Source organism: Elaeis guineensis, chromosome 16 (assembly GCF_000442705.2).
Source record: "Elaeis guineensis isolate ETL-2024a chromosome 16, EG11, whole genome shotgun sequence".
In the NCBI taxonomy this organism is placed as follows: domain Eukaryota; kingdom Viridiplantae; phylum Streptophyta; class Magnoliopsida; order Arecales; family Arecaceae; genus Elaeis; species Elaeis guineensis.
The window spans coordinates 38,000,331-38,027,840 of record NC_026008.2 but is presented as its reverse complement, the minus strand read 5'-3'; the positions used below and the strand labels follow the sequence as shown (position 1 = coordinate 38,027,840).

The following is a 27,510-nucleotide window of genomic DNA, read 5'->3' as shown; positions in this document are numbered from 1 at the left end:
GCACAAGCTCAGCTTGTAAAGCAGAAGCTGGAACAAGAGCAGCTTGCTGGCACCAGGGTTGCTCGCCCTCAGCTGTTGCAACATAAATGGACAGTTCTGGTTGGGTGTCCAGCTGCAGAATTTGGACGGCTGAAGCACGCAAATTTTCCTTCATCAATTGAAAACGTAAAGAGCTCCATCTATTAACAAGACCTGCAGAAAACCCAAAAAATGAAACCTACAGACCCCCGAGTCTTTTGTTTTCTTTTGGATTGATACAGATCCCAGAGTCGATGCAACAATTCAGTGCATTAAAGAATGAAGTTGCAAAAGGAATAATTAAATTAGTAAATTTTTTTGAATTCATGATACCGAGTCTCCAAACATAATTTGTGCTCATTTTTTACTGTCAAAACCAGTGATATATGCCTTTACAATGTCAAGGTACCAGTACTTTCAGTAAGTGGATAAAGAGTCCGACATCCTGTACCTTCACTTACCAACATATTTAGCCTGCTTAGCAACTAGATCTTAAACAGAATAATTATCTCTGATACTTCAATCTGAAGAGGCATCTCTTGGTTTATTGGAATTGATGTCCAAGGATCCATGCTGACATGTCAGGCTGGCATGATGATATGATGCTTTGTGTAACCCATGCTGGAGTCCATGGTACACCCCACGACCAATCAGACTTCTCTTTGGAATGTTCATTCCAAACAGAGAATTGCTGCAAACAGGGGTTCATGATGAATTTCTTATAACCCGAGCTTCCAGCAAACAACATCATTCAGCATACGAGGGAGGAACAGTAGCTGCAGCTTGGGAACCAACCCCCATTCAGCAAGCAAGTGCTTCAATATATCCAACTTGCCGATCAGTGTTGCACAAAGAGAGAAAATTGCTGCTTATAGCATGCCTCTTTATCATCTAAGTTGCTGGTATATCCTAGTGTCCATCCACATCAAGACAGCATCTGCCAAACATGCCCCATGTATTTTCACAAAATGGACATAACAAGGCAAAGAATGTAATCATGATGACTTACAAAATACATATCCTGAGAGCTCCACAAGGCGCTAAGATTGCAGCCTACCTTCTTTTTTGTACAAACAACTGTGACTCTGCACTATGAGGCGAGAAATGAAAAAATAAAGTGGAAGAATGAAATGGATTTTGCATGGATAATGAACACGGACAAGGGCTCTGACATTGCCGTTGATGATCCTCAATGATCAGACCAGTTGTTTAAAACTTACAGTCCTAGCATACTCCCGACTGATTCAAGTGTCAGCAAAGCTACCAAAGAGGAAAAAGGATATGTTAACACTAGGCTTGACAGGCCTCAGCTGCTCTGTTTAGAAACAGATTTGTCTGTATGTTCTTTTTCCAAGGTAGGGAAAGCTAGTGACAGAGAAAGTGATGTGGAGACATCATCTCCATCATCCACTACAGGAGCAGGCGGCTTATCTTTGCTACTCTTTACACTGAACTTTGAAGGAAACAAGGGCAAAATATCCTGTTCCAGTGATCTCTTTTTCCCTCCCAAAGCTAGTTTAAGATCTGGTGCATTGGATTCTGGTGAATCTTCATCATCTGAAGAAAGCCATATGAAGTTTTCATCCTTTTTACCCCTTATGGGACCTGAATCCACTGCAAAGAAGTTCCTTTCAACACTTCCTGAGCTCTCATGAATTGTTTCATCGAGGATGCTATCATTCATGAAGCTAGATGACAGTGGATATACTTTTGATGACAATTTAGTGCTCAAAATTTCTTCTCTAGAACAAACAACAACTCCTCCATTGTTGAGCTTCCTCTTCTTCTTGTGTTCTTTTTCATCACTAAGAGAACAGTTCGCCTCTTCTTTCCACGGAATTGTTTCACCAGAAATATGTGACAGTTTTTCCATGGTGCTTGATCGCATTTGCTTTCTGTTAGGCCTTGAGCCTATCTCTACCACATCCTCCTGTGTGTCATTATTCAAAGCAGATTCATTATTCATAAAGCTGTCTTTCTCTTTGATTTCAGTACCTGCTTCTTGAAGAAGTTAAGAAAAAATGAGATGAAATACTTGAACAAGTCGGATAAAATGTATGAAAAAAGGTGGGACAATCACCTTGTCGATAGTATGAGGAAAGTGAGTATGCAGCGGAGACTCCATCTTCACTATGGCTAATCTGTATACTACTTGCATGATGTAAATGCTCAGCACCTTCTCTGCCATTTGAATTGTTACTGAAATTATTCTGCAGACAGATAAGCACATGTTAACTGAGGATGTGAGGTTGGAAAAGCAACAACAATGAGAAGCATGGAAAACACAAATTACTCAGGGTGGTTGTACAGCATGGTGCATGTCTGCATGCGCACCAGAGATCAATACAAGCTGGTGATTACAATCACCAATCTGTACAACAAACATGCATAGATTGATGAGTTGCTTAAAAACTTCACAGCTGCAGGACATTATATGGGTCTCCCATGTTAGATGATATGGTGTCATGATCAACAAGCCCATCTTAAAGAAAGTTGGATGTGGTATGTGATTACAGAATAAGATCTAGACTGAGCAGAGAATCACAAAGCAGTTGGTGAAACCATGCTCTTGGTTCAGTTCCCTAGATATATTGACATTCATCATCAACGGAAGCCATGCCAGTCAGCCATGAAAGCAAGACAATTGCACATGAGGATCCATGCAGAGGATCCAGGTCTGAGATTCCAAGAAAGAGTAGCCTGGCTGACAAAAGTTGTTCAAGGACTCACTAGCACGTCTCATGAAAGTCTTGCTTCCCTTCATGTCAACACAAGGTAATCCCATTTTCCTCTTCTTCATGTTAGGTTTCTGTCCTTTGATCTTAATTTCATGCATGACAGTATGGGCAGATAGTAAGAATTTATTGTAGTATTGGCACATCAATTCTATGGTAACCTACTGGATCTTGGTTCCGTGAAGACTAAGCTTAAGAAAACAAGTCCAACAAATGAACAAACTCAATGCTCTAGCTTTCCTTTTTTGGGTACTTGTATTATAAGTGCCTTTAAGAGAAAATCTAGCAATAGTTCTGATTACTCTAGAAAAGAATCACACTGTGGATACATCATTAGCTTAAAAAATAAGTCAGCAGTGCACAGATACAAACAGTGAAATGGATATACTAAAATAATTGGTTTTTGAATAACACAGAAAGATCAGTAACAAGATTAACTACTGGAATGGCAGAACACTCCAGCTATGATGTGATGCACCATCAGCAGTTCAAATAGTATCTGCATCTAGAAACAATAAATGATCGCCCATAGCAGTTTGAGCCATTTGACATATCCCTATAATGAATATGTGAAAGATGTACCAATGATTTATAGATAATAAATATTCAGAAAGAGAGCCTAGAAAATTAAAGCTTACCAGCCAGGTGACATCATCCTTAACACCTAGGTTTGATTGCTCAGAGTTAATCCAAAGATTTGATTCAAGACAAGTACTATATGTGCTTTTTCCTGAGCTGCTTAGAAGAAGTGAACATGAAGCCTGCTTTAGTGGCATTTTATTATCAACTGCTTCCCGATGCAAGGGATTTACAACAGAATATTCTTGTGCACTACAAGTCTTATCCTTATTTCCTGAAGATGAATTATCTCGAAAGTCTACACTGCTAGTCAAATTGACCTTTTTTCTCCTCGGTGATCTTTCAGACCTGGATAATTCCTTATTTGAGTTCTCTTGAGAACTTATTTCAGAGGAGCCTGAAACTCCTGAAATAATTGGGGCAGGCAAATCTTGATCCAAAGGCTCCATGTTCAAATTGGGCCTATTGAACTTCCCCTGCAAGGCAGGCATGTCATCTAAGCATTTTTCCTTCCTTTCTCTGAACACACTCCAAAGGAAAAGAAAGTTGTTCCATCCTGGAAAAAGAAGAAGAAGCAAGCATCTTTTGAATCAGATGATTTCATTTATACGAAAAGAAGGGACATCCACAAAATTATGTTAGAAATACACATTTTGGCTATTACGACACCAACTGTGCATGGATAAACACCCTTTGCGAGAACAATATGCAAGAAGACTGTTTCTTACGCTGAGAGTTCTGAGGTAAAAGATTTGATGGAAATATAAGAAGTTCAGCTCCATCCATGTTCCCTCTTAGGGCCAAATCATTCTTAAGCATATTTTCCAACAGCTTGCTGTAATTATTCTTGTAACTGTCAGACAAACATATAGAGAAGTTAATCTTTCACATCATTATGCAGGGCCAAAGCACATTTACAACAACAAAGTGTAATTATTCCGGTAACTGTCGGACAAACATACAGAGAAGTTAATCTTTGGCATCATCATGCAGGGCCTAATAGCATATTTACAACAGCAAAGTGAAATTTTGGTCTAACCAACCTCTCAATGTCTTTGGCAAAGAAAAAAAGAGCAATATTATCTTCTTTAGGACTGTTCTCCTGAAACTGTGCAGGCCATGTGCTATGGCGAACAACTTCCTCCAGTTGGATTATGCAAGGAAACTGAATTGCTGCTTCAAGTGCTTTTGGCGACACACTAGTTGATGGGTGAGCCTGAAGACCTTCACAGAGCTCAGAACATCCCGTGGTTCTCAGCACGTTAAAACCACCTCTGCATGTAAAATAAAATGATCAGACATCCTGAAAATTAAGTAGCATTATCTAATGGATTAGTTATTTAATCCAGATGAAGTCAAACAATGGGATAAACCATATGAACTAAGGAAGTGAGGTTCATACTGCCAAATGAATTCAAGCTTTGGAATTATTGAGGCTTTTAATGGATGTGCAAGAACGAAAGCTTGACCAGGCAAGATCTGCATGTGAGGCTTCACATTCAACTTAACTGAAGTGTTAAGAACTGTATTTATATTGCCATCTTTTGAGACGCATACAGTTTCCTCTTGGTAAGAGGTCTTATGCTTCACATTAATGGCAACTGCTGCTTTGCCAAAATCAGCACAGCTTCTCAAGATTTCTTTGCCATTAGCTGTTCCTTCCATGGAAGGTAGATTTCTTGGACAACTTAAAGAACCTGATGGCAAATCTTTAGAAGTTACGTCAGAATTCTGATCAGCACCGGATGTTGAAATTTCCTCAGACCGATGTGGTGATCTAATACTTTTTAATGGTCTAGGCTTTGAATTTGTCACTTCCACCACATCATTCCACTTACTGTTTTTGTTACTCCCCTCCCTTAAATTTTGCTCAGCTGAAGGCTTAACAGCAGAGATGCGAGGTTTATCAACTGCGCAGAATTGTGTCATATGACCTGTTTCATTGCACGTTTGACAATGTAATATCCGACTGCCACCTGAAGCTGCTTGCCTTGAGCTGCTGGAAAAGGTATGGTCCTTTGTTTTATCATCTTGATGTGTGGATTCTGCAGCCTGAGGTGTACTGCATCGTTGAGTCGAGTCTGGGTTACAGCATGATCTAGCAGCAGCAGCAAAACTTGCACAGCCATTTTCCTTTGAGACAGGTTGGCAAGGCTTTGGATCCTCAGACTTTTGTAATCCATTTGCAGGAGTGCTTCCAGAAGTTCTTGATGAAAATGATGACTGCTTCTTCACTTCTTTACATCCTGATATGCCACCAAGTGAAAAAAAAAAAGGAAAAAATATTAAGTTATTATAAATAACAAGCTAGGCAAATATGTGAGAAGCAAGCAAGGTACATGCGGACATGCCCACTTGAGCAGGATTTGTTTACCTAGATTGTTTGCATTATTTGATCCTCTATCAGTGCCAACATTGCTTGAATCAGGAATTTTGTTCGACTTCCTGTCATGCTGTTTACACTTCATATCCACCTTCGGAAAAGGAGTGCTGGTGCTAGCTGACAGCGAAGGACTAATGGAAGGGCAATCTGATATAGAAGAATTTTTCCTATTTACTACATTTATTTCTTTTAACTGTTTCACTCCTCGTGGATCCTCTGCCCTGAGTGGATCAAGGGACTGGGTTTTATTTGCTGACTCAGCACTGCAGCCTGAGCTCGTGTTCCTAAAAGATGCAGATTTTCTAATTGTTTTAACCAACCCCTCCTTTCTTGAGTCTCTGAGACTGGTCACTTTTTGTCTAATAGGAACACTTTCAATCAACTGTTTGACTTTTGGCATTTTTAAGCTTTTGGAAGACACCGACTTTGACAATATTCCTGCAGCAAACCATATCTGAAATGTTATATCTCTTAGGTATAAAACAATAAAGATCAAATCTGAAGACATTTTATCCAAAATTACCTCTTGTTGATTCAAACTGCGCTTGAATCTTGGATGAATTAGAACCAGAAGAAGCTTGTGAGTAGGCCATGGGCTGAGAGACACTCCCTGACTGACCTCCACATGATGGCAACAGATTAGCTGGCTTTACTTTTCCAACATCCATGTTATTGAATGAACTCTCACGTGATAACAGAGTATTTTTCCTAGGACTTGTTATCCCTATTGACCCACCACCTGCCTCAGAAACCTTGTTGCTGGTCACTGAAGTTACCACTATATTCTCTGTGCACCTCTTACTTGAGATTTGAGAACTTTGGAGCCCTTTAGCCCCTTTAACATCTGAATTTATTTCCTTGGTCTCCAAATTAGGCAAAACTTTAGGGTTAAACATGCTTCCAGAACTCTGATCTTTCTCATTCAAAAAAGGTACTTCTAACATTTCACTTGCTGCTTGAGATTTATCCGCCCTCTGATTTTCAGTGTCTTCCTTAAGCTGGCATTCTTCACATAACCAATCACCTTCGGGAAGTTTATCCAACATCATTTGCATACAGTAACTAGTTGAAAGCAAAGTGTCATTAATGTGTTTATCCCCAATTAAAAGAGCTCTATATGGTGCATTATTAAGAATACAGCAACAAACTCAAAATGAAAAAAAACTTACATGTGCTCTGCACCATCGCTACATCTACTGCAAATAGCAAGTAACTCTTCCTGACCTGCATCTCCACAGATGTCACAGACTTTTACCTAAATCAAAAACCACATTAATATCAAATAAATAACATAAAAAACCAAAAATTGATAAAAATTGCATTGCACAGCTTCTCTGGAGGCTCAAGGACAAACAAAAATTCAATTACTTCGACATAATATGAAAACTTCAAAGAGAAGTTCTTATTAAATTTTTTTTAATTAATATGTTTGAACTTTGAAATGAGTAGCTAAAACTGGAACTGTGATAGAAATTTCATAATAGTGAAACATGAGGTAAACCCAAAAGATTATTAGGAATTATTCATGCCAGAACAGCTTGCATTCAGATGTGATTTGATCTAAATAATATGCCTTCTTGGAGACCTTTCAGCTGATTGTATAGAAAAGACTTTAGATCTGTCCTCTTTGATGATCAGTTAGAGACCTCAATAAGTTATACATAGAGAAATTAACAAGTGCACAACTAAATACATATATTGTACATTTCATATAAAATCTGTCATAAACTTCTCAATTTCGTTTGATAATAAAGCGATAACCAGCAATCTTATGACAGCTCCCCGGGATGGCTGGCTGGAATAACAAAGAAGCAACTTTCAACCAAACAATGAAAGTTGAATGAATTTGTTAGTGTCAATGCATTTTGCATTGTGCTTATAGCCAATTGATTATGTTTTTTTCCTTCCCCATCCTTTAGTCCATTGCTGTTACCATTAAATAAAGGTATACAGAGAATTAACCTTGATGACTGGGATTGGCTTGGGATAAGGTTCATTATATATATGTTTTTATATGAGTAAACAAATGTAGTTATAATATAGCACTGTGATATAGGAGAAATCCAGATACAATTGTACCTCTGGATCCAACAGCTTGTAATGCTTATAAAAAGTCAATGTTGTCCTCCCACAATGTTCTAACATGTATTCAGGAGTGAAGTTTACATTATGATAACCATGAAAGCATAACACTCATGCAAGGTATCTAGGATTCATGGTACAGAAGCCCCAATCAAAAGGAGTACCTTGAAGGATGCTTATTCTCAATGAAGGGAAGAACCCACACTAATCCAATCTTCACTCCACTTAGCACACCAGAACTTTGATAGCAATCTCCTACTCACATAATTCTCATAACATTATGAAACAATACCAAAAATTTTCAACAAATGCATGTCACCCAAATATTATATCAGCCAAAGGAAGAAGTTTTCTTTATTTTCCTAATAATTTCAAAATAATTCACAAAAAAGATTGCAAATGTTTTTGAAATTTTTTTGAAACATGCCCTTCTATCAGGATATTTCCAATATGGCTAAACTCTGTGAATGCTTGGTAACAGTTGTTCACAGATACGTTTCCCACCAATACATTTCCTTTGTATCTTTCACCATCAACTATGCACCCAAGTTTTTGACTGCTGACTAGCATGCTAAGGAATCTAAGCCACTTTAGATTGACTGGTGCTATTAGAAATTTGAATGATGAACCAAATCTTCGTTTCCAATAGTAGGCCCCATTCAATCATGACACATCAAGTAAATGATCTCTACTTAATGTTTCAATATCACCCAACTCCTCAATGGCGGAGTCAATTCTTTAAATAAGTCAGATCAATGGTTAGGTTTATGCTTCATGACCTGAGATTGCAAATACCACTTGTCAACCAATTTAACTGTGAAATCAACATTCTTTCTAAACTCCTCTTAGATCATAGGAAGCAATTAGATTGCAGCTTTTGGTAAACAAAACATAAAACACAAATACTACACAATTAGTTTGGGGTCAGGTACAGGGATCTTAGTCCATTGCCTCAGCCAAGTCCTCCAAAATGTGAACTAAAAAGTCTGTTCAGCTTATTTTTAACTCTCTCAAGAACCCAATCAGACATAAGATCTTCAACTTCTTCAGGAATGAGTTTTTTCCCCCCTAATTTTTATGATGTTATTGCTAGAAGCAGCCTCTAGGGCTTACCTTATGACAAATATTCCTAATACCCTAGCTTTATTCCCTTCCCATAAGCTTAATAAAAATTCTCAAAAAAACTTCAAAAAGGCAATCAGCCATTTTTCTATGTGAGCAAAAGTCCATATGGTTATTATCAGCCTTATCACAAATATACATGAATTGCATTACAATTAGTGGTCATGCTCGAGATAAATAGATCTGGTTGACAGTAGTTATTAGGCTATGAACAAAAGTTTGAGTGGGCATGCATGGACCAGATAAGTCAGTCAAGGATTAGGGGAGGCCACAGAGCCCAAAAATTTGGCAAATGAGGATTTGTAAAGTTGACCACAGAGTTACAACAGGGCTTAGTAATTATAATCATAATTACTCTTTAAAAATACCTGGTGCTGGAGGCCCACATTTCACTCAAGTTGCAGGCATGGGCTTTTAAGAGGAAAGCATAAGATGTTATTCAGACTTAGAGATGACATAATTTGTAAACAAGAAAATTCATATTTCTCTGATGCAATTTAATAAATACTTACACATGAGAACTGATTGGGAATTGCAACTAATGTAATTTTAAAAAAGAGCTATAAAGATATGCTATTGATTCTTTATCTTTTTTAATGTTTCAGGTTATGGTAGATTTGACATCCTGTTCAGTGTCACACAAGGAAATATGAGATGAACTTCTAGTTTATGCTAGCCGAGATATTTTCCTTTCCCTTTTTTTGGTTGCAAACTTCATATCAACACCTCCAAAGATGAGGCCCTGATTTAAAGGAATTAAACACTTCTGGGTTACCATCATAACAATTATCTTATTTTAAGAATCCCCTGCCTACTTTGTTTCAGGAATAAAAAAAACAAAAGAAGATTGAACAAATGCATCCAGGTGAACATAGAAATACTGCAAACACAATATGATTAAGCATGATTTAGAAATCAATAAACATCCTACAATATCTTCAGATGACAGTAGGAGAAAAAAGAAAAGTGAAACAAAGGAAGGTTTGCAGGACAGTGAGTACACAAAAGAGCCCTTTGAAAGACCAAAGAAGTTACAAAATTTCATCATATGGAAACCTGCTTCTAGTTCTGCCATTGATGAATTATTTAGCATTTCTATTTGGGGCTAAATGCAACCTCATTGATCTGTTAAAATCATGCAAGAAAGTAAAGACTCCAAGTGCATTAAACAAGATATTCCATAAGACATAATTTGGAGATAGGAAATGCACTTACATCATCCTCAATTTCATTGTCAGAGGTTGTCGGAGGTTGGATCTCAGATACCTGTGTATCTGCTGTCTCTAACAACAAATTGGACTTTTCAGATGGCTCTTTCATGAAGCCGGCCTTCTTAGCATCATCAGATGAGATCCTACTGCCCATTCCAATTTTAGTTCCCATGCATGCATCAGTGTCCTCTAGAGAAATTGAAGCAGATTCACCTGTTGTGCAGCTTGCTTTATTAATTTCACTGTTTGCAAGTGCAGTATATTCTCGCCCATCAACACTGCCAGCCACTAATTCTCCTGCTAGTGAAGATTCCTCTTTGCCTATAAAGCATTTTGGAATTTCAACTGCTGGAAGTTGAGAGCATACATTTCTTTCCTCAGAAATAGAATTATGATGGGAAGAATGATCACTTTTTGATGGATGGAACTCTGAATGTCCATACATGGGGGGAGAGCCAACTTTTGCAGAACTAGAACCACTATTCTTCTGGAAAGATTCTTCAAGCAATGTGCTTGGCCTTTGAAATTCATTCTGACCCTCTTTTATGTCATCAAGACGACAGTCATGGCAAGCTTCATTTCGGACTGGCTTTTCAGCTTTTCTGTCAAGTAAATTACCAGTTGATGGAATACTGGATGTTGCATTTTTATTGTCTGAGTCCATATGAGGAGCATGGACTGCAGTGCTGGTATTCTTAGTACCAGTAATACATGAAATGCCATCCCCATGGCATTCTAACACATGTTGCTCATCAACGATATCTGAGAGTGTTTTATGGTGCAGATCACATGTTGTCTGGCTGTGAACGGGAAGGGCACTATCAGCAGAAACAGTGGTTTGCTGCAAGGGAAACTTAACTGTTTCATCTGAAGATTCCTTATGGGGTGTTTTAACATCTTCCGATCCATCATCCATCATTAAGATTCTGAATCTTGCTTTACTTTCAAAATTTTCAAAGCATGAACCATGACTTGAAGTAGAGCTTAGAAAATTAGTAGTTTCGCTAGATTCATGCTGCTGGTCATCACATTCTCTGCTCTCATAATTCGACCCTTTGTCACCAATAACAGAACAACCATTATCTTCTGCTCTCCGAGAAGTGTCATGTGAAAGATCATCCTCAATTTTTGTTTCCATGATCAGCACAGTTCGCTTTAAGTGCAGACAAGATGTGCAAGGAGCAGAACATATGTTGCACGTACCAGGTTCTGCTCTGACGTGAAGTTTTTCATTCACAAGTAAGTGTCTTTCTTCAACTGGAGAATCACCCTATCATAGACGAGTGAAAGAAAAGTCAATATATGCAACTTGTTATAACATCATATATCAAATATAATGACCTCAGAGCTTCAAAACTAACACAGAAAGACTGCACTGGAGGTTTATAGGAATATGCAATCACATTATGCATTTATGCACTTAAATATGTTTGATGTGGATAATCTTTCTTCCTGGTGTTTTACAATACCAAAAAACAGAGAAATAATTCAAAAACAGTAAAAATGCATTAAAATATCTAGTATCTTATTAATATGCAGACGAACATCATTGGTAAAGAATTGAGATAAAATTAACAGGTAGAAGGGAAACAAAAAATGTTCCCTATACAGTTGAAGCAGGCATTTACTCCTGCATAGAGATGAAACATGCAACATATTAAATATTGCAAAAGTTTATGGTGGCAGCCAAAATTAGAAGAGAATGGACAGTTTGATGGGCCTCAGAGTTAAGGAATCACGGCAAAGAGAACAGCTCACATTCTACAATTAAATGAAAAAAATAGGAAGTAAGGTATGACCTGTGAGCTGATCCCAATCAGGACTCAATTAACTTGATCACACAAGTCAACTGGCAAGGGCTCCATTGGACAAGATCCAACCCAACTTGCCTGCACTACACTATCATGGTTTACCTTGACCAACTGGTCCAACCAATTAGACTAGAAACGAGACCAGGGTTGGTGCAATTTCAGCTAGCTAAAATTGTTGAATTCCTATGACACTAAAATTAAGAAACACTTTGAAATCCATCATAAAGTTGATTTATGCAATAAAAACCACATTATTCAGCCAACCAGAAAAGAGACTGCATCATTGACCAACAATTCAAACACTGCGTCAAAAAAAATACAAAATGATGTTATTAAGACAAAAAATATATCAGTCACCAATAATGAATGGAAAAATAAATAGAATATATATGTGTGTGTGTGTGTGTGATAAAACCTCTCAAACTTTCTTTTTTAAGCACATGTCTAACAATTTTTAGCATACTGTACACTCACATAACATTGGAATAATGCATAATATAATGCTATGTTCCTATATGGTTCTTCATAGAGTAATGTACTATCTTACTAAGATATAACCAATCAAAATTCTCAAAACAAAAACATAGTTTGATATCACCATGAACTTAGAAAACTTTCAATGCATCAATCAACATATGTAAAATTGGATGAGCATCCAAAGCTTGAGGTAGAGTTCTAAAGTGACTAGAGTAGAGGCTTGACATGGGAGGAGTAATGACCACTTTCCTCACCCAAGTCGCCTTCCAAGAAGAAACCATAAGTCAAAGTTTGAGTCTCGAGGGTTTTAGTTTCGAGGCCTTAAGTTATGCCACTTGAGGGTTGAGAGGAGATTTTGGGATCCATAGCCACCTTCCATGCCAAGGAGAGGTTCTTGGGTCTTGAGCTTGAGGCTTGGGCGAAATCCAAGGTATAGATCTTGTTTGTGGGTTTTTGGGGGAAGGGTTGGGGGTTTGGAGAAGCAATATATCACCAATTTTCACACTCAGTTTTGCCTGTTTGAGAAGTCACAAATAGGTTAAGCAATAAGTATAGAAGTATAGAAACAAAGGAGGAGATGGAAGTACAGAGGAGAAGTCATCATCCAGCAAACTCATTACAGGATGCTAGTGCCCTCTATACCAACCAAGGTCGAGGAAATCAAGATGGTTGTGGAGGTAGATCTCCACAACCATATGGTCAAGGATCTCCAGGAGCATATCCTTCACAACCTTTTTCATATAATCCCAATTTTTTTCCTAATTTTTTTCCACAGCCACAGATGCAAAATCAGCCATCAACACCACCACATCAACCGACATCCTTTTCATTACCACGCACTTGAGTGCAGTGCCAAATATGTGGTAAATTCAATCACGCTACTCTCCAATGCAGACAGAGGTTTAATCACGCCTTTGTCTTTGACAACCTGCCACAAACTTTTGTGGCCATGAACCTTCATGAATCCCCTGAGGAGCTCTAGTATTCTGATATCGGTGCTTCTAATCATATGATGTCAAATCCAAGTATACTTTTGAGTTCTAAGCTCTATAGTAGAAGAGATAGAATTTTTGTTGATAATGGTCAACTACTTACTATTGCAAAAATTGGTGAAACAAAATTGAATACTCCCATCCGATCTTTTGATTTAAAAATTGTTCTCATTGTTCTTTTTACAAAACGCAACTTGCTTTCTGTTTGTCAGTTTTGTCGCGACAGTAACTCAATATTTGAATATGACTCAACCGATTTTTTTGTGAAGGATAAGAAAACTGAAATGGAGCTTCTATGATGCGGTAGTTCGAAAACATCACCTTATCCTTTATTTTCGAGAGTTGCAAGCATAGGAAATAAGCTAGGATCTGCTTTGGTTACTATGACACTTAGCAGCAATCTTTGGCATAAGAGGTTCAGTTATCCGAGCCAATTGATTTTAAGTTTATGAAAGAGAATAATATGCCCTTTGAATCTGGAATAAGTTTGTCTCGTCGCAATGCATGTCGTATCGACAAATATGTAAAACTTTCCTTTAATAAATCTGAGTCCTTTTTGACTTTTCCTTTTCAATTGATTTGTTCTGACGTATGGCAAGCACTTATCAATTTTATTTTTGGTTCAAGTATTATATTCTATTTGTGGATGATTATTCTCACTATTGATGGGTATATTTATTAAAATTTAAGCATGAGATGTTTGACAAGTTTTTTGAATTTAAGGCTTCAGTTGAGAATGCATTTCAACAGAAAATTAAATCTTTTCAAACTGATGGAGGAAAAGTATGATAATGAAAAATTTCTTTATTTCGTAAACATGGTATAATTCATAGAATTTCTTGTCCACGTATACCACAATAAAATAAAATAATTGAATGAAAAAATAGACACATTGCTAATATTGTAAGAACTATACCCTTTCAATCTTGCAGACCTGCTAGGTTTTGAGCTGATGCGATTCAAACTGTTATTTTTCTCAATAATTGTACTCCCTCTATTACTATTTTAAAGGATAAATTATCTTACTATATCTTGTATGGCCATCCTCGTGATTTGCAACTTATGAAGATATTCGGATGCTTGTGCTATCCAGATCTATAAGACATCACCGATCATAAGCTCTCTCCTCAGTCTCTACCTTGTGTTTACCTAGGAGTTTCTGATAAATACAAAAGGTTCCGATGTCTTTATCCAAGTATCGATGAAGTTTATATTTCTTGGCATGTTACATTCATTGAAACCATTTTTCGTACTCGTCTCTTCAAATTTACTAGCTCTACATATTCTCATTCAAATTTTCAATTGTTTCAAGATTTTTTTATCAAATCCACTTCTCTTAGGAGTTGATCCCTCTATCCTCGAAGCAATCTCACAATTTAATTTTCTTTCAAACAACAATTCTGCATCGAATTCTTCTGGATACTCTACTTCTAATGTTTCACCAAATTCCTCGCAATTGGAAGAACCACATACCAACGAGATCTCTATCTCCTCTCCACCTAGGACTGAGACACATCCCTCGTCTGACAATCCGAAATAACTTCGTGCCTATGCTAGAAGACCTCATCCTCCCAAATCTAAAATCGAAATCCCAGTCACAACCAAAACCACATCTGAGCTTGCACTCCTAAATCGTATCTGTTCACAACAAGAAACCACTCCCTCAGACCAGCTAAGACCGATCAGTTGTTGGGATGGTTCCTTTGATGCGATCGAGCCACCACCCTCGTCTATACCCTTCGTCGCTCTTGCGTTATGTCCTATTTGCACCCACCTTATGCTTATAAGATCACTTATCTGAAAGCAAGATATGTCCTCTTCCTTTCTGATTTCCATGGCTTCTACTTTACCTATTGAATCTAATTCTTTTTCTGAAGCCTTTTAGCTTGTAGATTAGCGATAAATAATGTTGGACGAATATTAAGTCTTACTCTCTGATGCTACCTAAGATCTTATGCCTGCACCGCCATTCATTAATCTCATCGATTGCAACAGGGTCTTCCAAGCGAAATAGAAGACGGATGACTCTTTGGAGCGCCTCAAGGCTCAGTTGGTTGCTTAAGACCATAAACAGCAACTGGAGATCGACTTAGATGAGATCTTCTCTTCGGTAGTCAAATCTACTATTGTTCGCATAGTCCTGTCTGTTGCTATCTCTTCTGAGTGGTCACTTCAACAGTTAGATGTTCAAAATGCCTTCCTTCATGAGGTGTTGTCTGAGGAGGTCTACATTAAGCAGCCGCCTGATTTTGTGCATCTGTCCTACCCCCACCATGTTTGTAGCTTGTGGAAGGCTATTTATAGGCTCAAACAGGTACCCCATGCCTAGTTTCAATGATTTACCTCTTTCCCTTTTGAGTTGAATTTTCAGGGGAGTACAATTGACTCTTCCATATTTGTGTTCCGTTTTGTATAAGAAAACATTGTCCTCTTATTATATATTGATGATCTTATCATTACTGGTTGCTTCTCTCTATTAGCTTCCTTAATTTCCACCTTGCAGGCTGAGTTTCCCGTGAAAGATTTGGGCCCTCTTCATTACTTCCTTGGAGTGGAAGTATCTAATTCAATTAGTGGTGTATTCCTTACTCAAAAAAAGTATGCTCATAACCTCCTAGAGCGTCATGGTTTCTCCTCTAGCAAGCCAGTCTCTACTTTTGTGCTTAACACTAACCTGTTCGCTCACGAAGGTCACTTGCTTGGGGACTCTTACACTTATCATTAGATCATGGAGGCTTTACAATATCTTACTTTCACTCATCTAGACATCTCTTATGCTGTCAACCTCATGGCCTAATTTTTGCATGCTCCGCATGATCCACATTTCAAAACTGTCCAACTTATCCTGCGCTATATTCGTCGTATTTTGTTCTATGGGCTTTAATTTTCTCAATGTCAATGTCCATCCTCAGCAGTCTATTCAGATGCGGATTAGATAGGATATCTTAATGCTCGACGCTCCGCTTCTGGTTTTTGTATCTTTCAGGATTCAAATCTTATTTTCTGCTTTACTAAAAAATAGTCTACTATATCTCAATCAAGCTCTGAAGCTGAATATCACTCAGTCGCATTCATGCTTGCTAAGACCATCTCGATTCATCGTCTTTTTCGAGATCTTGGCATGACGCTTGTGCGGCCTATCTCTATTTATTGTGATAATCTTAACACTACTTATATTACTATCAATCTAGTTCTTCATGTGTGCACCAAGTACATTGAGCTTGATCATAATTTTCTACGAGAAAAAGTTCAAATGGACAATTTATCTCTTCTTCACATTTCTTCTGACAAACAACTTACTGATATCTTCACGAAGCCACTGTCCACTTTTTGGTTTACTTCGATCCAATCTTCACATTCGACTGTAAGATGTTCAGATTGCAGGAGGATGTTAGAGTATTATTGTATTTTGTTGGTGTGATCCCTCCTTATATGAGATCCACCGCTTTAAATAAAAAAAAGAAAAGAAGAGTCCAAAAGGGACTCATATTGGTTGGCACTTGGGATTTTGTCCTGTGTGTTCTTTTGGTAGCACGTAAAAAGCCTTACGTGAGACGCATTGAAAAAGTAAGGCGTGAAAAAGAAAAAGTTGTTTTCACATTATTTGTGGTGTTACGGAAACCAGCAACACAGAAGTCTTTTGTGATGCAAAAAATGAGTCCAAAACAGACTAACTTTAGTCTATAAAAGTGGAGTCCGTGGATGTGAAAATGCGACCACAAAAAAAGATGGAGCCATGAGCTACCAAAAAAAAGGCAGAGAGGGAGAATAAGAGAGGCTTGGAGGGTGCTTCATTCAAGTAAAGAAGATTGAAAAACGTTGATTGAAGGACTTCGCTCAATCTCAGGTTAGAGTTATTCTATCGAAAATTCTACTGGAGGTTTGTTTAATATTGGATTTCTTCTTTCTTGTATTAGAAGCAGTGTTCCTGACGTGGTGTTGTGAAAGATTTTTTGTACCTTAAACTATTATTATAATGGAAGCTCCTTCTTATCCTCGTCTCTGTGTGGACGTAGACTTCGATCGAACCATGTTAAATTCTGATATTCTTCCGATTGCTGTGATTTCTTTGTGCCTTTGATATTATCGTTAGTATGATTTTTGCTTTCATTTTATTTGTTATTTAGAGTACTCAAATCCCAACAAATGATATCAGAGCTAGGTTCCACTATATCTAGAGTACTGAAAAAAGAGTTAAGATGCTAATAGATAGAGGACCAATCTTTATCAGGCACTATGATCAAGGTGACGTCAACCAACTACTTGATTTGAAAGCCTCACATGGAAGACCTTCTTTACTGCAAAGATCTTCATAATCCAATCGAGAGAGTTATTGTTCAGCCCGATAAGATGTCAGACAGATAACAGGAGAAAGTGAATCATAAAACCATTGGACTCATCCAGCAGTGGATTGACGATAGCATCTTCCACCATGTTTCAATGGAGGTTAACATCCATAGCCTCTGGTTGAAACTAAAAAGTCTACACAAGAGAAAGACGGCACAGAACAAGACATTCCTAATTCACAAACTGGTGAACATGAAATATAAGGGGTTTTTATGACGGAACATCTAAACAACTTTTAGAACATGGTGAACTAGCTCGTTGCGATGAAAATGGTGTTAGATGAGGAGCTCTAGGCCCTACTATTATTAAATTTCTTGTTCGATAGTTGGGAGACTCTGGTAGTGTCTCTAAGCAATTCTTCACTGAAAGATTCGATAGCCTTGGCAACGGTGAAAGATTGTATGCTCAACGAGGAAGCCAGAAGGAAGGAGCAAGTGATCTCGAGCCATAATGAGGCCCTCATCACGGAAAGAAAGGGAAGAAGCAAGCATAGGGACTCCCAATCTAACTCGGATGATGGCCGCGCTAATCACGAAAGAGATCCAGATCTCAAAGTGGTAGATGTTACAACTACGGCAAAAAGGGGCCACTTTAAGAAAGACTGCCGATTATTGAACAAAGAAAAGCCGAAGAACAAATCAGATGATGACTCCAACTCAGACAATGAGACGACAGTAGTAGCTATGGATGGAAAAGTGATCATTGTCTGTGACACAATAGATGATGGTCTTACAGGTACTACTAGCTAAGACTCTATCTGGGTGATCGATTCGGCTGCTTCGTATTATGTTATAACGAGACGCCAATTATTCTCGTCTTATCATTCCGATGACTTTGGAACAGTAAATATGGAGAATCAAAATCATTGACATCGGAGATATTGTGCTGATCACGAGATTGGGATATAAGCTAATGCTGAAGAATATTCGACATGTACCAGATATCCGCCTAATTTCATTATCGATAGGGATATTAAACGAGGGCTACTATAGTATATTTGCAGACGGTAAGTGGAAGCTAACCAAAAAATCGCTAATAGTAGCCAGAGGCATCGAGCAAAACTCTCTCTATTTCATACAAGCCAAGCTTGATAAAGGTGAGGTGAACGTAACAGAAGAATCTTTTACCTCAGAATTGTGGCATCGGCAACTGGGACATATGAGCTAAAAGGGGATATCAATTTTGGCCAAAAAGAATGCTCTTCCTATTGATGGTTCTGGATTGAAAACAAACAAATGTTGATAGATGGGTAAGCAAATCCAAATATGTTTTCGAAATCTTTTCTTTAAAAGAAAAACTAGTACATTACATTTTGTTCTCAGTGATTTTTGTTCTATGAGTGATAAAACTTTTGAAGGATGCTCTTACTTCGTAACTTTTATTGATGATCACTTCCGAAAAGTTTGGGCATATGGTTTGAAAATAAAGGACCAGATGCTCGATATATTCCAGCAATTTCACGTCTCTATTGAAAGAAAGACTAGACGAAAGCTGAAGTGCATACGGATAGACAACGGAGGTGAATATAAGGATCCTTTCGAGAAATACTGTCAATAGAATGACATTAGACTAGAAAAGATGGTGCTTAAGATGTTGCAACAAAATAGGCTTGCTGAGATGATGAACAGGACAATCTGTGAGAGGATTAGGAGTATGCTCTCTCATGCCAAACTACCGAAGGTATTTTGAGAAGAGACATTGATGACTGCAATCCACGTCATTAATTTCTCCTTCCTATGCTCTTGAGGATGATACACCATAGAGAGTATGGTTAGAAAAAGATATTTCTTACAATTACTTTAAAGTCTTTAGATGCAGGGTGCTCATGCATATTCCCAGAGATGAGAGGCCCAAACTAGATGCCAAGGTGAAGCAGTGCATATTCCTAAGCTACGGTAAGGATGGGGAGTTTGGCTATCAGTTGTAGAATCCTATGGAGCCGAAGATTGTGTGCAGTCGTGATGTTGTTTTCTTCGAGGATCAGACGATCAATGACTTCAATAAGCTTAACAAGCCGAAGTCAACCCCAAGCAGCCCTATAGACTTGTGCCTAGATACTTTCCTGAGAAGTCTTGATGACGGATAAGCAATTGCAGATGATGGTATATATGACAGTCACAAGGCTGAGGAGAGTGTGGGTGGTATTCAGACTGAGCCGCATACTGAACCATCTATACAGAAAGTCCAGAGATCCACAAGAGAGTGGAGGCCATCCATGAGATTCCCATAACAAGATTACGTACTATTGACGGATGCAGGAGAGCCTGAGTCCTCCAAAGCCATGGAGTAACAACATAATGAGTGAATGAAGGCAATAAAGGAGGAGACGAACTCTTTGCAAAAAAACGATATATATGAGCTGGTGAAGATGCCTAAAGCAAAGCGAGCACTCAAAAATAAATGGATGTTTAGATTGAAGCCGCAGAAGAATAGTTTACAATCAAGATACAAGACGAGGTTAGTTATGAAAGGCTTTGGTTAGAAGAAGGGCATCAATTTTAAAAAGATTTTCTCACCCATTGTGAAGGTCACATCTATTCGAGTAGTCCTCAGTCTCACTATCTATTTAGACCTTGAAGAAAAGTCTTTATGGATTGAAACAGGCACCACGATAGTGGTATAAAAAGTTCAATTCCTTCATGATAGAGAACAGATATAAGAGAATAAGTTCTGATCATTGCGTGTTCATGAAGAAATTTTCTGACAATAATTTTATTATACTTTTGCTATATATTGATGATATGCTGATTATGGGATACGACATTGCCAAAATCAACGATCTGAAGTAAAGTTGGGTCAGACGTTTGTGATGAAAGATATGGGGTAGACCAAAACGATCTTGGAGGTGAGAATCACCCAATATAGGAGATCTAGAAAGTTGTGGTTGTCACAGGAGGTCTATGTTGAGAAGAAATTGGATCAATTCAATATGAATGGAGCGAAGCTAGTGGTGAGTCCGCTTGCAGGACATTTTAAGTTGACTAAAGAGTAAAGTCCAAAAAGCAAAAAGGGCCAAGTAGAGATGAGTAAGATTCCCTAAGCCTCTGTTGTGGGGAGTCTTATATATGCTATGGTGTCCACTAGATCCGATATTGCTCATGCAGTTGGTGTGATCAATTGATTTCTTTTAAAATCTAAAGAGCATTGGGTATTAAAATGGATAATGAGGTACCTTAAAGGGACATCCGAGACATGTTTATGTTATGGCAACAAAGATCCTATGTTACAGGCTTACATAGATGCAGACATTACGAAAGATGCGGACATACGAAAATCCACATCAGATTATCTGATGATATTCTCAGGAAGAGCGATGTCGTAGCAATCGAAGTTACAAAAGTATATCGCACTGTCTCGAAGAAGGCAAAATACATTGCCATAATGGAGGCTAGTAAAGAAGTGTAGTGGCTAAAGAACTTATTGGAAGAGCTTAGCAGGAGCAAAAGATGTACGTCGTCTACAATGATAGCTAGAGTACCATCCATCTCAGTAAGAACTTGGTGTTTCATTCAAGGACAAAATATATTGATGTCAGATATCATTGGATTCGAGATGCACTAGAGATAAGCAGTTCAAGCTTAAAAAAAATGACACTAAAAAAAATAATTCTGATATATTGACAAAGCCAGTTTCAAGGACAAATCTCCCCAATATGAGTCAAAAGGGGGAGATTTGTTGGTGTGGTCCCTCCTCATATGGGACCCACTACTTTAAATAAAAAAGAGGAAAAGAAGAGTCCAAAAAGGACTCATATCAGTTGGCACTTGGGATTTTATCCTATGTGCGTGGAGTTCTTTTGGTAGCACGTGAAAAGCCTTATGTGAGACGGACAGAAAATGTAAGGCATGAAAAAAAAAAAGTTGTTTTCATGTAACTTGTGGTGTTGTGGAAAGTGGAAACCAACGACACGTGGAAGCCTTTTGCGATGCTAAAAATGAGTCCAAAATGGGCTCTAACTTTTGTCTATAAAAGTAGAGTCCATGGATGTAAAAATGTAACCACAGAAAAAAGATGGAGCCGTGGGCTACCAAAAGGAGATAGAGAGAAAAGAAGAGAGGCTTAGAGGGTGCTTCGTTCAAGTAAAGAATATTGAAAAACATCGATTTAAAGAGTTCGCTTAACCTCAAATTAGTGTTATTCCATCGAGCGTTCTACTAGAGGTTTATTTCATCTTGGATTTCTTCTTTGTTGTATGAGAAGCAGTGTTTCTGATGTAGTGTCAGGAAAGATTTTTGCACTCTAAACTATTATTATAGTAGAAGCCCCTTCTTACTCTTGTTCCTATGTGGATATAAGCTTCGACTGAACCACGTTAAATTTTGATATTTTTGCGATTGCTACGATTTCTCTGTACCTTTGATATTATCATTAGTGTGGTTTTCATTTTCGTTTTATCTATTATTTAGAATACTCAAATCCCAACATATTTATGGCATTATATGTATTTATGGCACTAGCATATTAGGCTTATTTTATTTTTTACTTCTATGCCTTATTTGTATATGTCTATTTATGCTAAGTCATTTGTACATATCTCTATAAATATTAACACAACCCTAAAGAGGGGTGGGTTGCTTTTACCCATATTTTCATCTTCTTAAAGCTTCTAGAGCTCCATAAAAATCCTCACTTATTGTTATAGAATTATTCTTACCAATTATCATCATATCTACTTAGTTCTAGTGCCTTGAGAGAGAAACTTAACATTATACAATCCTTGATTTAAATCATTATCAATCTTCTTTTTGTAATGTAGATAAAATTTAGACCACTGCCCTTTTATAAGTTAAAAGTGTGCCAGCTTGCATATGTTTGTGTTCAGAAAAGTATCTATATGTAGCACGTGCATCTATGTATTAAGTAGGGTTAATAATAACACAAGGTGGAAAAAGAGGATGTCGCAATCAGCAACCAAATTCAAGGATGGGGTTTGCGAAATGAAATTCTAGATATGACCTAGAATGTGTAAAGTGCCAAAACAAAAAATCATGAGTCAAAGACCCCTTACCCATACATCAAGTTGGTCCCAAAATGGACATAAAGAATCTAAAGATTCATAGGAAGGTGCAAATAATCATACTTCTTTCTGCAAAAGCAAATTTTTTCATCTTAATGAATCTAGTGGGCAACCATCTTTTGCCCAAAAAAGAATCATCTTTCCTACGAATTTACAAACTATGATGTCTTGATTCTTTTTCATGAATTTACAAACCGTGATGCCAAAAGAGTATGAACGCCAAGGCTGGAAATGGGCCTGAGCCAACCTTGGGGCTGATAGTTGAAAATTTTGGAATGGGCCAAGATTGAAACTTAAAGGCCTGAATAAATTTAGGACCCAGTTTAGGGAAACCTTGGCCTGGCTCAAGCCCAACCTGAAATTGTGAAACAAATAAAATTATGCTATATCCTTATTGTTTGCATGCGTGCATGCGTGCACGCACACAATGTGTTATATATCTATATAAGATATCCTAGTCATCAATTAGAAATTTGATAAAAGGTCAGGTTCAAGATTTTACAAAATTCAATGATGAAACCATACATCCCCTTTCTCTTCTCGTTCTACTGACTTCCTCCCCTCTTATCCCTTTCATCTCATCTCCTCTGTCAGACCTGTTGACCTTCTGCTTCCCTTTTGTCTTCACCTCTTCACAGCTCTTGCCACTAGCAAGTTTCTCACCTCCTCTCCTCCCTTCTGTTGATTTGCTGCTTCATAGTCTCCTCCCTTCTGCTGATTGCTGCCTCGGTCTCCTTCCATGCAATGATTCACAACCACAATGGCCTCTAACCTCCGCCATTTCATGATAGTATCAACCTCCTCCCTCCACTGATTGACCACAAAGACTTCAGCCTCCTCCCCTCCACTAATCCACAATCTCAGCCCCTTCTCTCCAATGATCTGCTATGGCAACAGCAGCCTTGTCCCGTTCATCTATCCCCATGGTCTCAACCACCACCCTTTGGAGCTCCAATTATCTTGGCAACCCTTTCCTCAATGGTACCCTTTCTCCAAATCAAGCATAAGTTTGAGCCAACCGGTTACCCTAGTGTAACTGGGCCTATTTAGGCCTTAGGGTGGGCTCAAGTTTGAGCTAGGGCTTGCCTTTTGAAAGACTTTTTGAAAATATGCCTGACAAACCCAAAATCATTCAGCCTAGATCAGGCAAGGTAGCTTGATTTGAGTCTAGCCCCTCCTAGTGCTAACCAAAACAGCTTAATTATATTTCAAAGGAAGGAATATATGTATCAAGATTTGGCACAACAACAGTGTCGAACTAAAAATAAAATAAAATAAAATAAAAATACATAACCAAAAAATATATAATATGTACTGGATGCCTTTTTTAATTTTCAAAAAGATGCATATTATACATGTAAAAGCATAGCAGACTATTGAAGCATTTTCTATGATCTTCAGAAAACAATTTCAGGTTCTAATACCATTTAACTTGAGAAGCCAGTAATCAAATTAATGCACTTCCCTTTACAGCATAACCCATATATATAATTAATAAATTAATAAGCAAGCATCACCACACTATAGTATGGGTGAAAATATCATAATCTACACATGCAGCCCGTGTATAGACTAAAGATATATATTAACATGGAATGTACTAAGCATGCATATAACAAATAAAGTTTAGAAAAGCACAAAGCGAATTTTTTCATAACTTTTCGATCAATTCAGCCAAATGATGTTAACTTGCAGAATAATTTGAGAACTGAAATATGGTTTAACATCAAAAAGCATCAAAAAATAAGAAACAAAATAACCTAAAAACTGATAACACCAAAATAAAAACCATTAAAAAAAAGAAGAAGAATTGATGATTATTGTTGTACATCTCGTCTTGATTTATGTCATATTACATGTAGCCACCAACAAGGCACCATTTTCACTTCTGACATGTATCCGTCAGACTCGCACACATTATCATGTTACCTTACTATGAAAAATCTAAGAAGTAACATGAACAAGGGCCATGTGGCCTAACATGAACAAGGGCCATGCAGTCTTAGTATGTCAGTACAATTGAATGTTTCACAAAGAATTGAATGTGATAGTTCATACCAAACTCTAGAAAATAACACTGGTAAAGAAAATGGCATATAAAGTCGGTATATTTAGAAGAAAAATAAACTAGTTCAAATATGTCAAATACGCCTGTTACCGAATCTGTCCTCTGTAGATCATAGTTAGCCTCGTCAATAGGTCCTTGGATGCGATATGTCCCTTGCAATACTGGAGTGATCTAGAAAGAAGATTAGAAACTCGCATCAATAACAATTATCATCCTATAACTACCAAATTAAGCAATTAAAAGAGCAACAAACTATCATCATGAACAAACCACACCAAGAACACAATCCAAGTATACTTCAAGATCTATCCGCATACCAACATTAATCATTTCTCGCTGAATCAATTATGCAGACAACGATGCAATGCAACCATGCGTCTGACTCAGAAACCCTAAAAAACAACAAGCTACAGTGAATTATTGTGCCATAAAAACAGGCGAAAAAAGTAATCTTTCTCCCACAAAAGCCCCAGTAAAATCTAATTTCCTACAATAATTGATCATACCCAGCAATAATCTCGCGAAATGAGCATGCAAACCAAACCCTCACCAAATAATAATAAATAAATAAATAAAATTCATCGAACAAATAATTCGGTTCAAGAAAACATGAAATAGCCTAAAAGGAATCAATTTTCTAGGGGACGAACAAGAAACCCTGATCACAAGGAACAAACGGGGTGAATTTACGTGCCTCCGGTTCTGAGAGCTTCCTCGTGGCATCATACAGCTCCTTCAGCGGCCGTCCGCGGCAGTTATTCATCCACCTTCCCGGGGCGAGACCGGCTCCGATCGGATGACCCTCCTATAAGGTTCCAGGACACCGCCGGCGAGGGAATCAGGGTTTCGAGCTTGCCCGCCGGCCCGTGTAAGGGTAACGAGGCCTTTGGGAAGACCAAGGGGATAAGAAGGCAATAAAAGGCCGGGAGCGACGCTATCGTGCGCTTGCGGGGGCGTAGGCAGAGAGATTAGCGTGCGCCGTGCTGGAAGGGATCACAGAGAGAGAGAGAGAGAGAGGAGACGGATAGTTCTTGGGAGTTTCTTGGAATCCACGGCGGAGGAGGAGGGCAAAGGTGGGAAGCCGGGAAGAGGGGGAGGCCTCTCCTAAAATACCGGCTGCGGTCACGTGCACCTCACGTGATTTTCCTCAAGCGTGTTTCCATGAAAGTACTACCATTGTGATGTATACATGCACGCATGTTGTAGATAAATATATACATCATCATATCTTCCCATCTATGGTTCCTCTTTTTTATTTTGACAGATGAAACGGCCACAGGAGCCCAAGGGACATAATAAATATATGAATGAATATCTAAATTATTTTGTAGATAGATATATGTATAGATAGAGTGACTTTAGCATATATTGGCAACAATAAATGCTTGCAAATGAGCATGGATATCTGGCATACCATTGTTCCAAATATAAATAAGGTAACTGAATTAAGGTTTCTTTGTAAAATAACTAGTGTTAGGCATGTATCATGTGCATCATTGTAGCATGTATATGCCTTGCATTGAAAATATATACCCCATTGGGTTTCTCTCTCTTCTTTTATTAGAAAATGATATAGAAGAAGGGAAGAGTATCTTGTAATGTATAGGTGATTCTAATATTAATTTTCTTAAGAGATGTTGTGTGTAAGTGATCGGATATTTGGCAACATGCATGCCTGGTTACATGCATCATTTTTTATAAAGATGATCATATTTTTGTTTCCATTGAAAGATTTAAATAATTTCATCATTATAATTTAAAAAAATAATAATAATAAAATAATTGAAGTGATCTAAACATTTTTTGAGCAATAATATTTTCAAATAATTAGATATTTGGTAGCTTGCATTCTACGTGTTATGGCCTACAAAAATATTCGAATATTACAGTCCATATATGTTATAGTTCAATGCTTTCGTTGTTGTAATTTAAAATAAAAAGGAGAAAACTAGAATAATAAAAGTGATTTTAATATTTTTTTAAAAAATGATGGTTGTAAATGGTTTGACATTTAGCGTACTACGTATTATAGTTGTAAAGGTAGTTCTACATCTTATTGATACAAAAAAGTTTAATTATTCGCATTGTTGTGATTTGAATTTGAAAAAGTAGAGTAGAGTAAGATATTTGTTGGGTATAAAATAATCCCAACTGAAGTTCGAGGCCAACCCTTCGAAGACTCTCCCGATTTCCGACCTTGCACGGCGTCTTTCTGAAATTTTTCGGCCGTCCGAGCTTCCACAATACTATCCGTACTCCTCCAGCAGTCGACCTTCCATAGTGACCTCCAGATTCCTCCAACGGACGAACTCCTATCGTGCCATCCGGACTTCTCCAATAATGAGCTCCTTCATTCATCTATCAGATCGCTCCAAATGTTCTCTGGATTTCACTATTAGCCGATTTTCTACAGTGATCGACTACTCTCCGAATCTTTTCCAGACTTCTTCATGCCGCGATCGATTTTACTCTGAACTTCTTTCGGACTTCATCAATGACCAAGCTTCTCCAGCAGCAGGACTTCTACAGTAACCAGACTCCATCCAAGTTTCTACGGTAGTCGATCGCCTTTCGAATTTCATCCGAGCTCATACAAGAGCCGGACCCTATCTGAACTTCTACAGCGAACGGATCCTAGATGAACTTCTCCAACGGACGGGCTCCAGCA

The 27,510-nt window shown here is 37.9% G+C and overlaps 1 protein-coding gene across 1 annotated transcript; it reads right to left on the bottom strand.

Moving 5' to 3' along the window:
• Nucleotides 1-315: 315 nt before the first annotated feature.
• On the bottom strand, nt 316-25,931 carry LOC105059588 (uncharacterized). Its single transcript, XM_029268593.2, is given in 13 exon segments — nt 316-1,333; nt 1,336-2,013; nt 2,099-2,228; nt 3,392-3,888; nt 4,061-4,185; nt 4,376-4,606; nt 4,735-5,578; nt 5,707-6,153; nt 6,239-6,777; nt 6,885-6,970; nt 10,135-11,400; nt 24,933-25,013; nt 25,537-25,931. Coding segments are annotated over 13 exon segments (5,064 nt in total). The 5' UTR covers nt 25,606-25,931; the 3' UTR covers nt 316-1,262.
• Nucleotides 25,932-27,510: the final 1,579 nt, after the last annotated feature.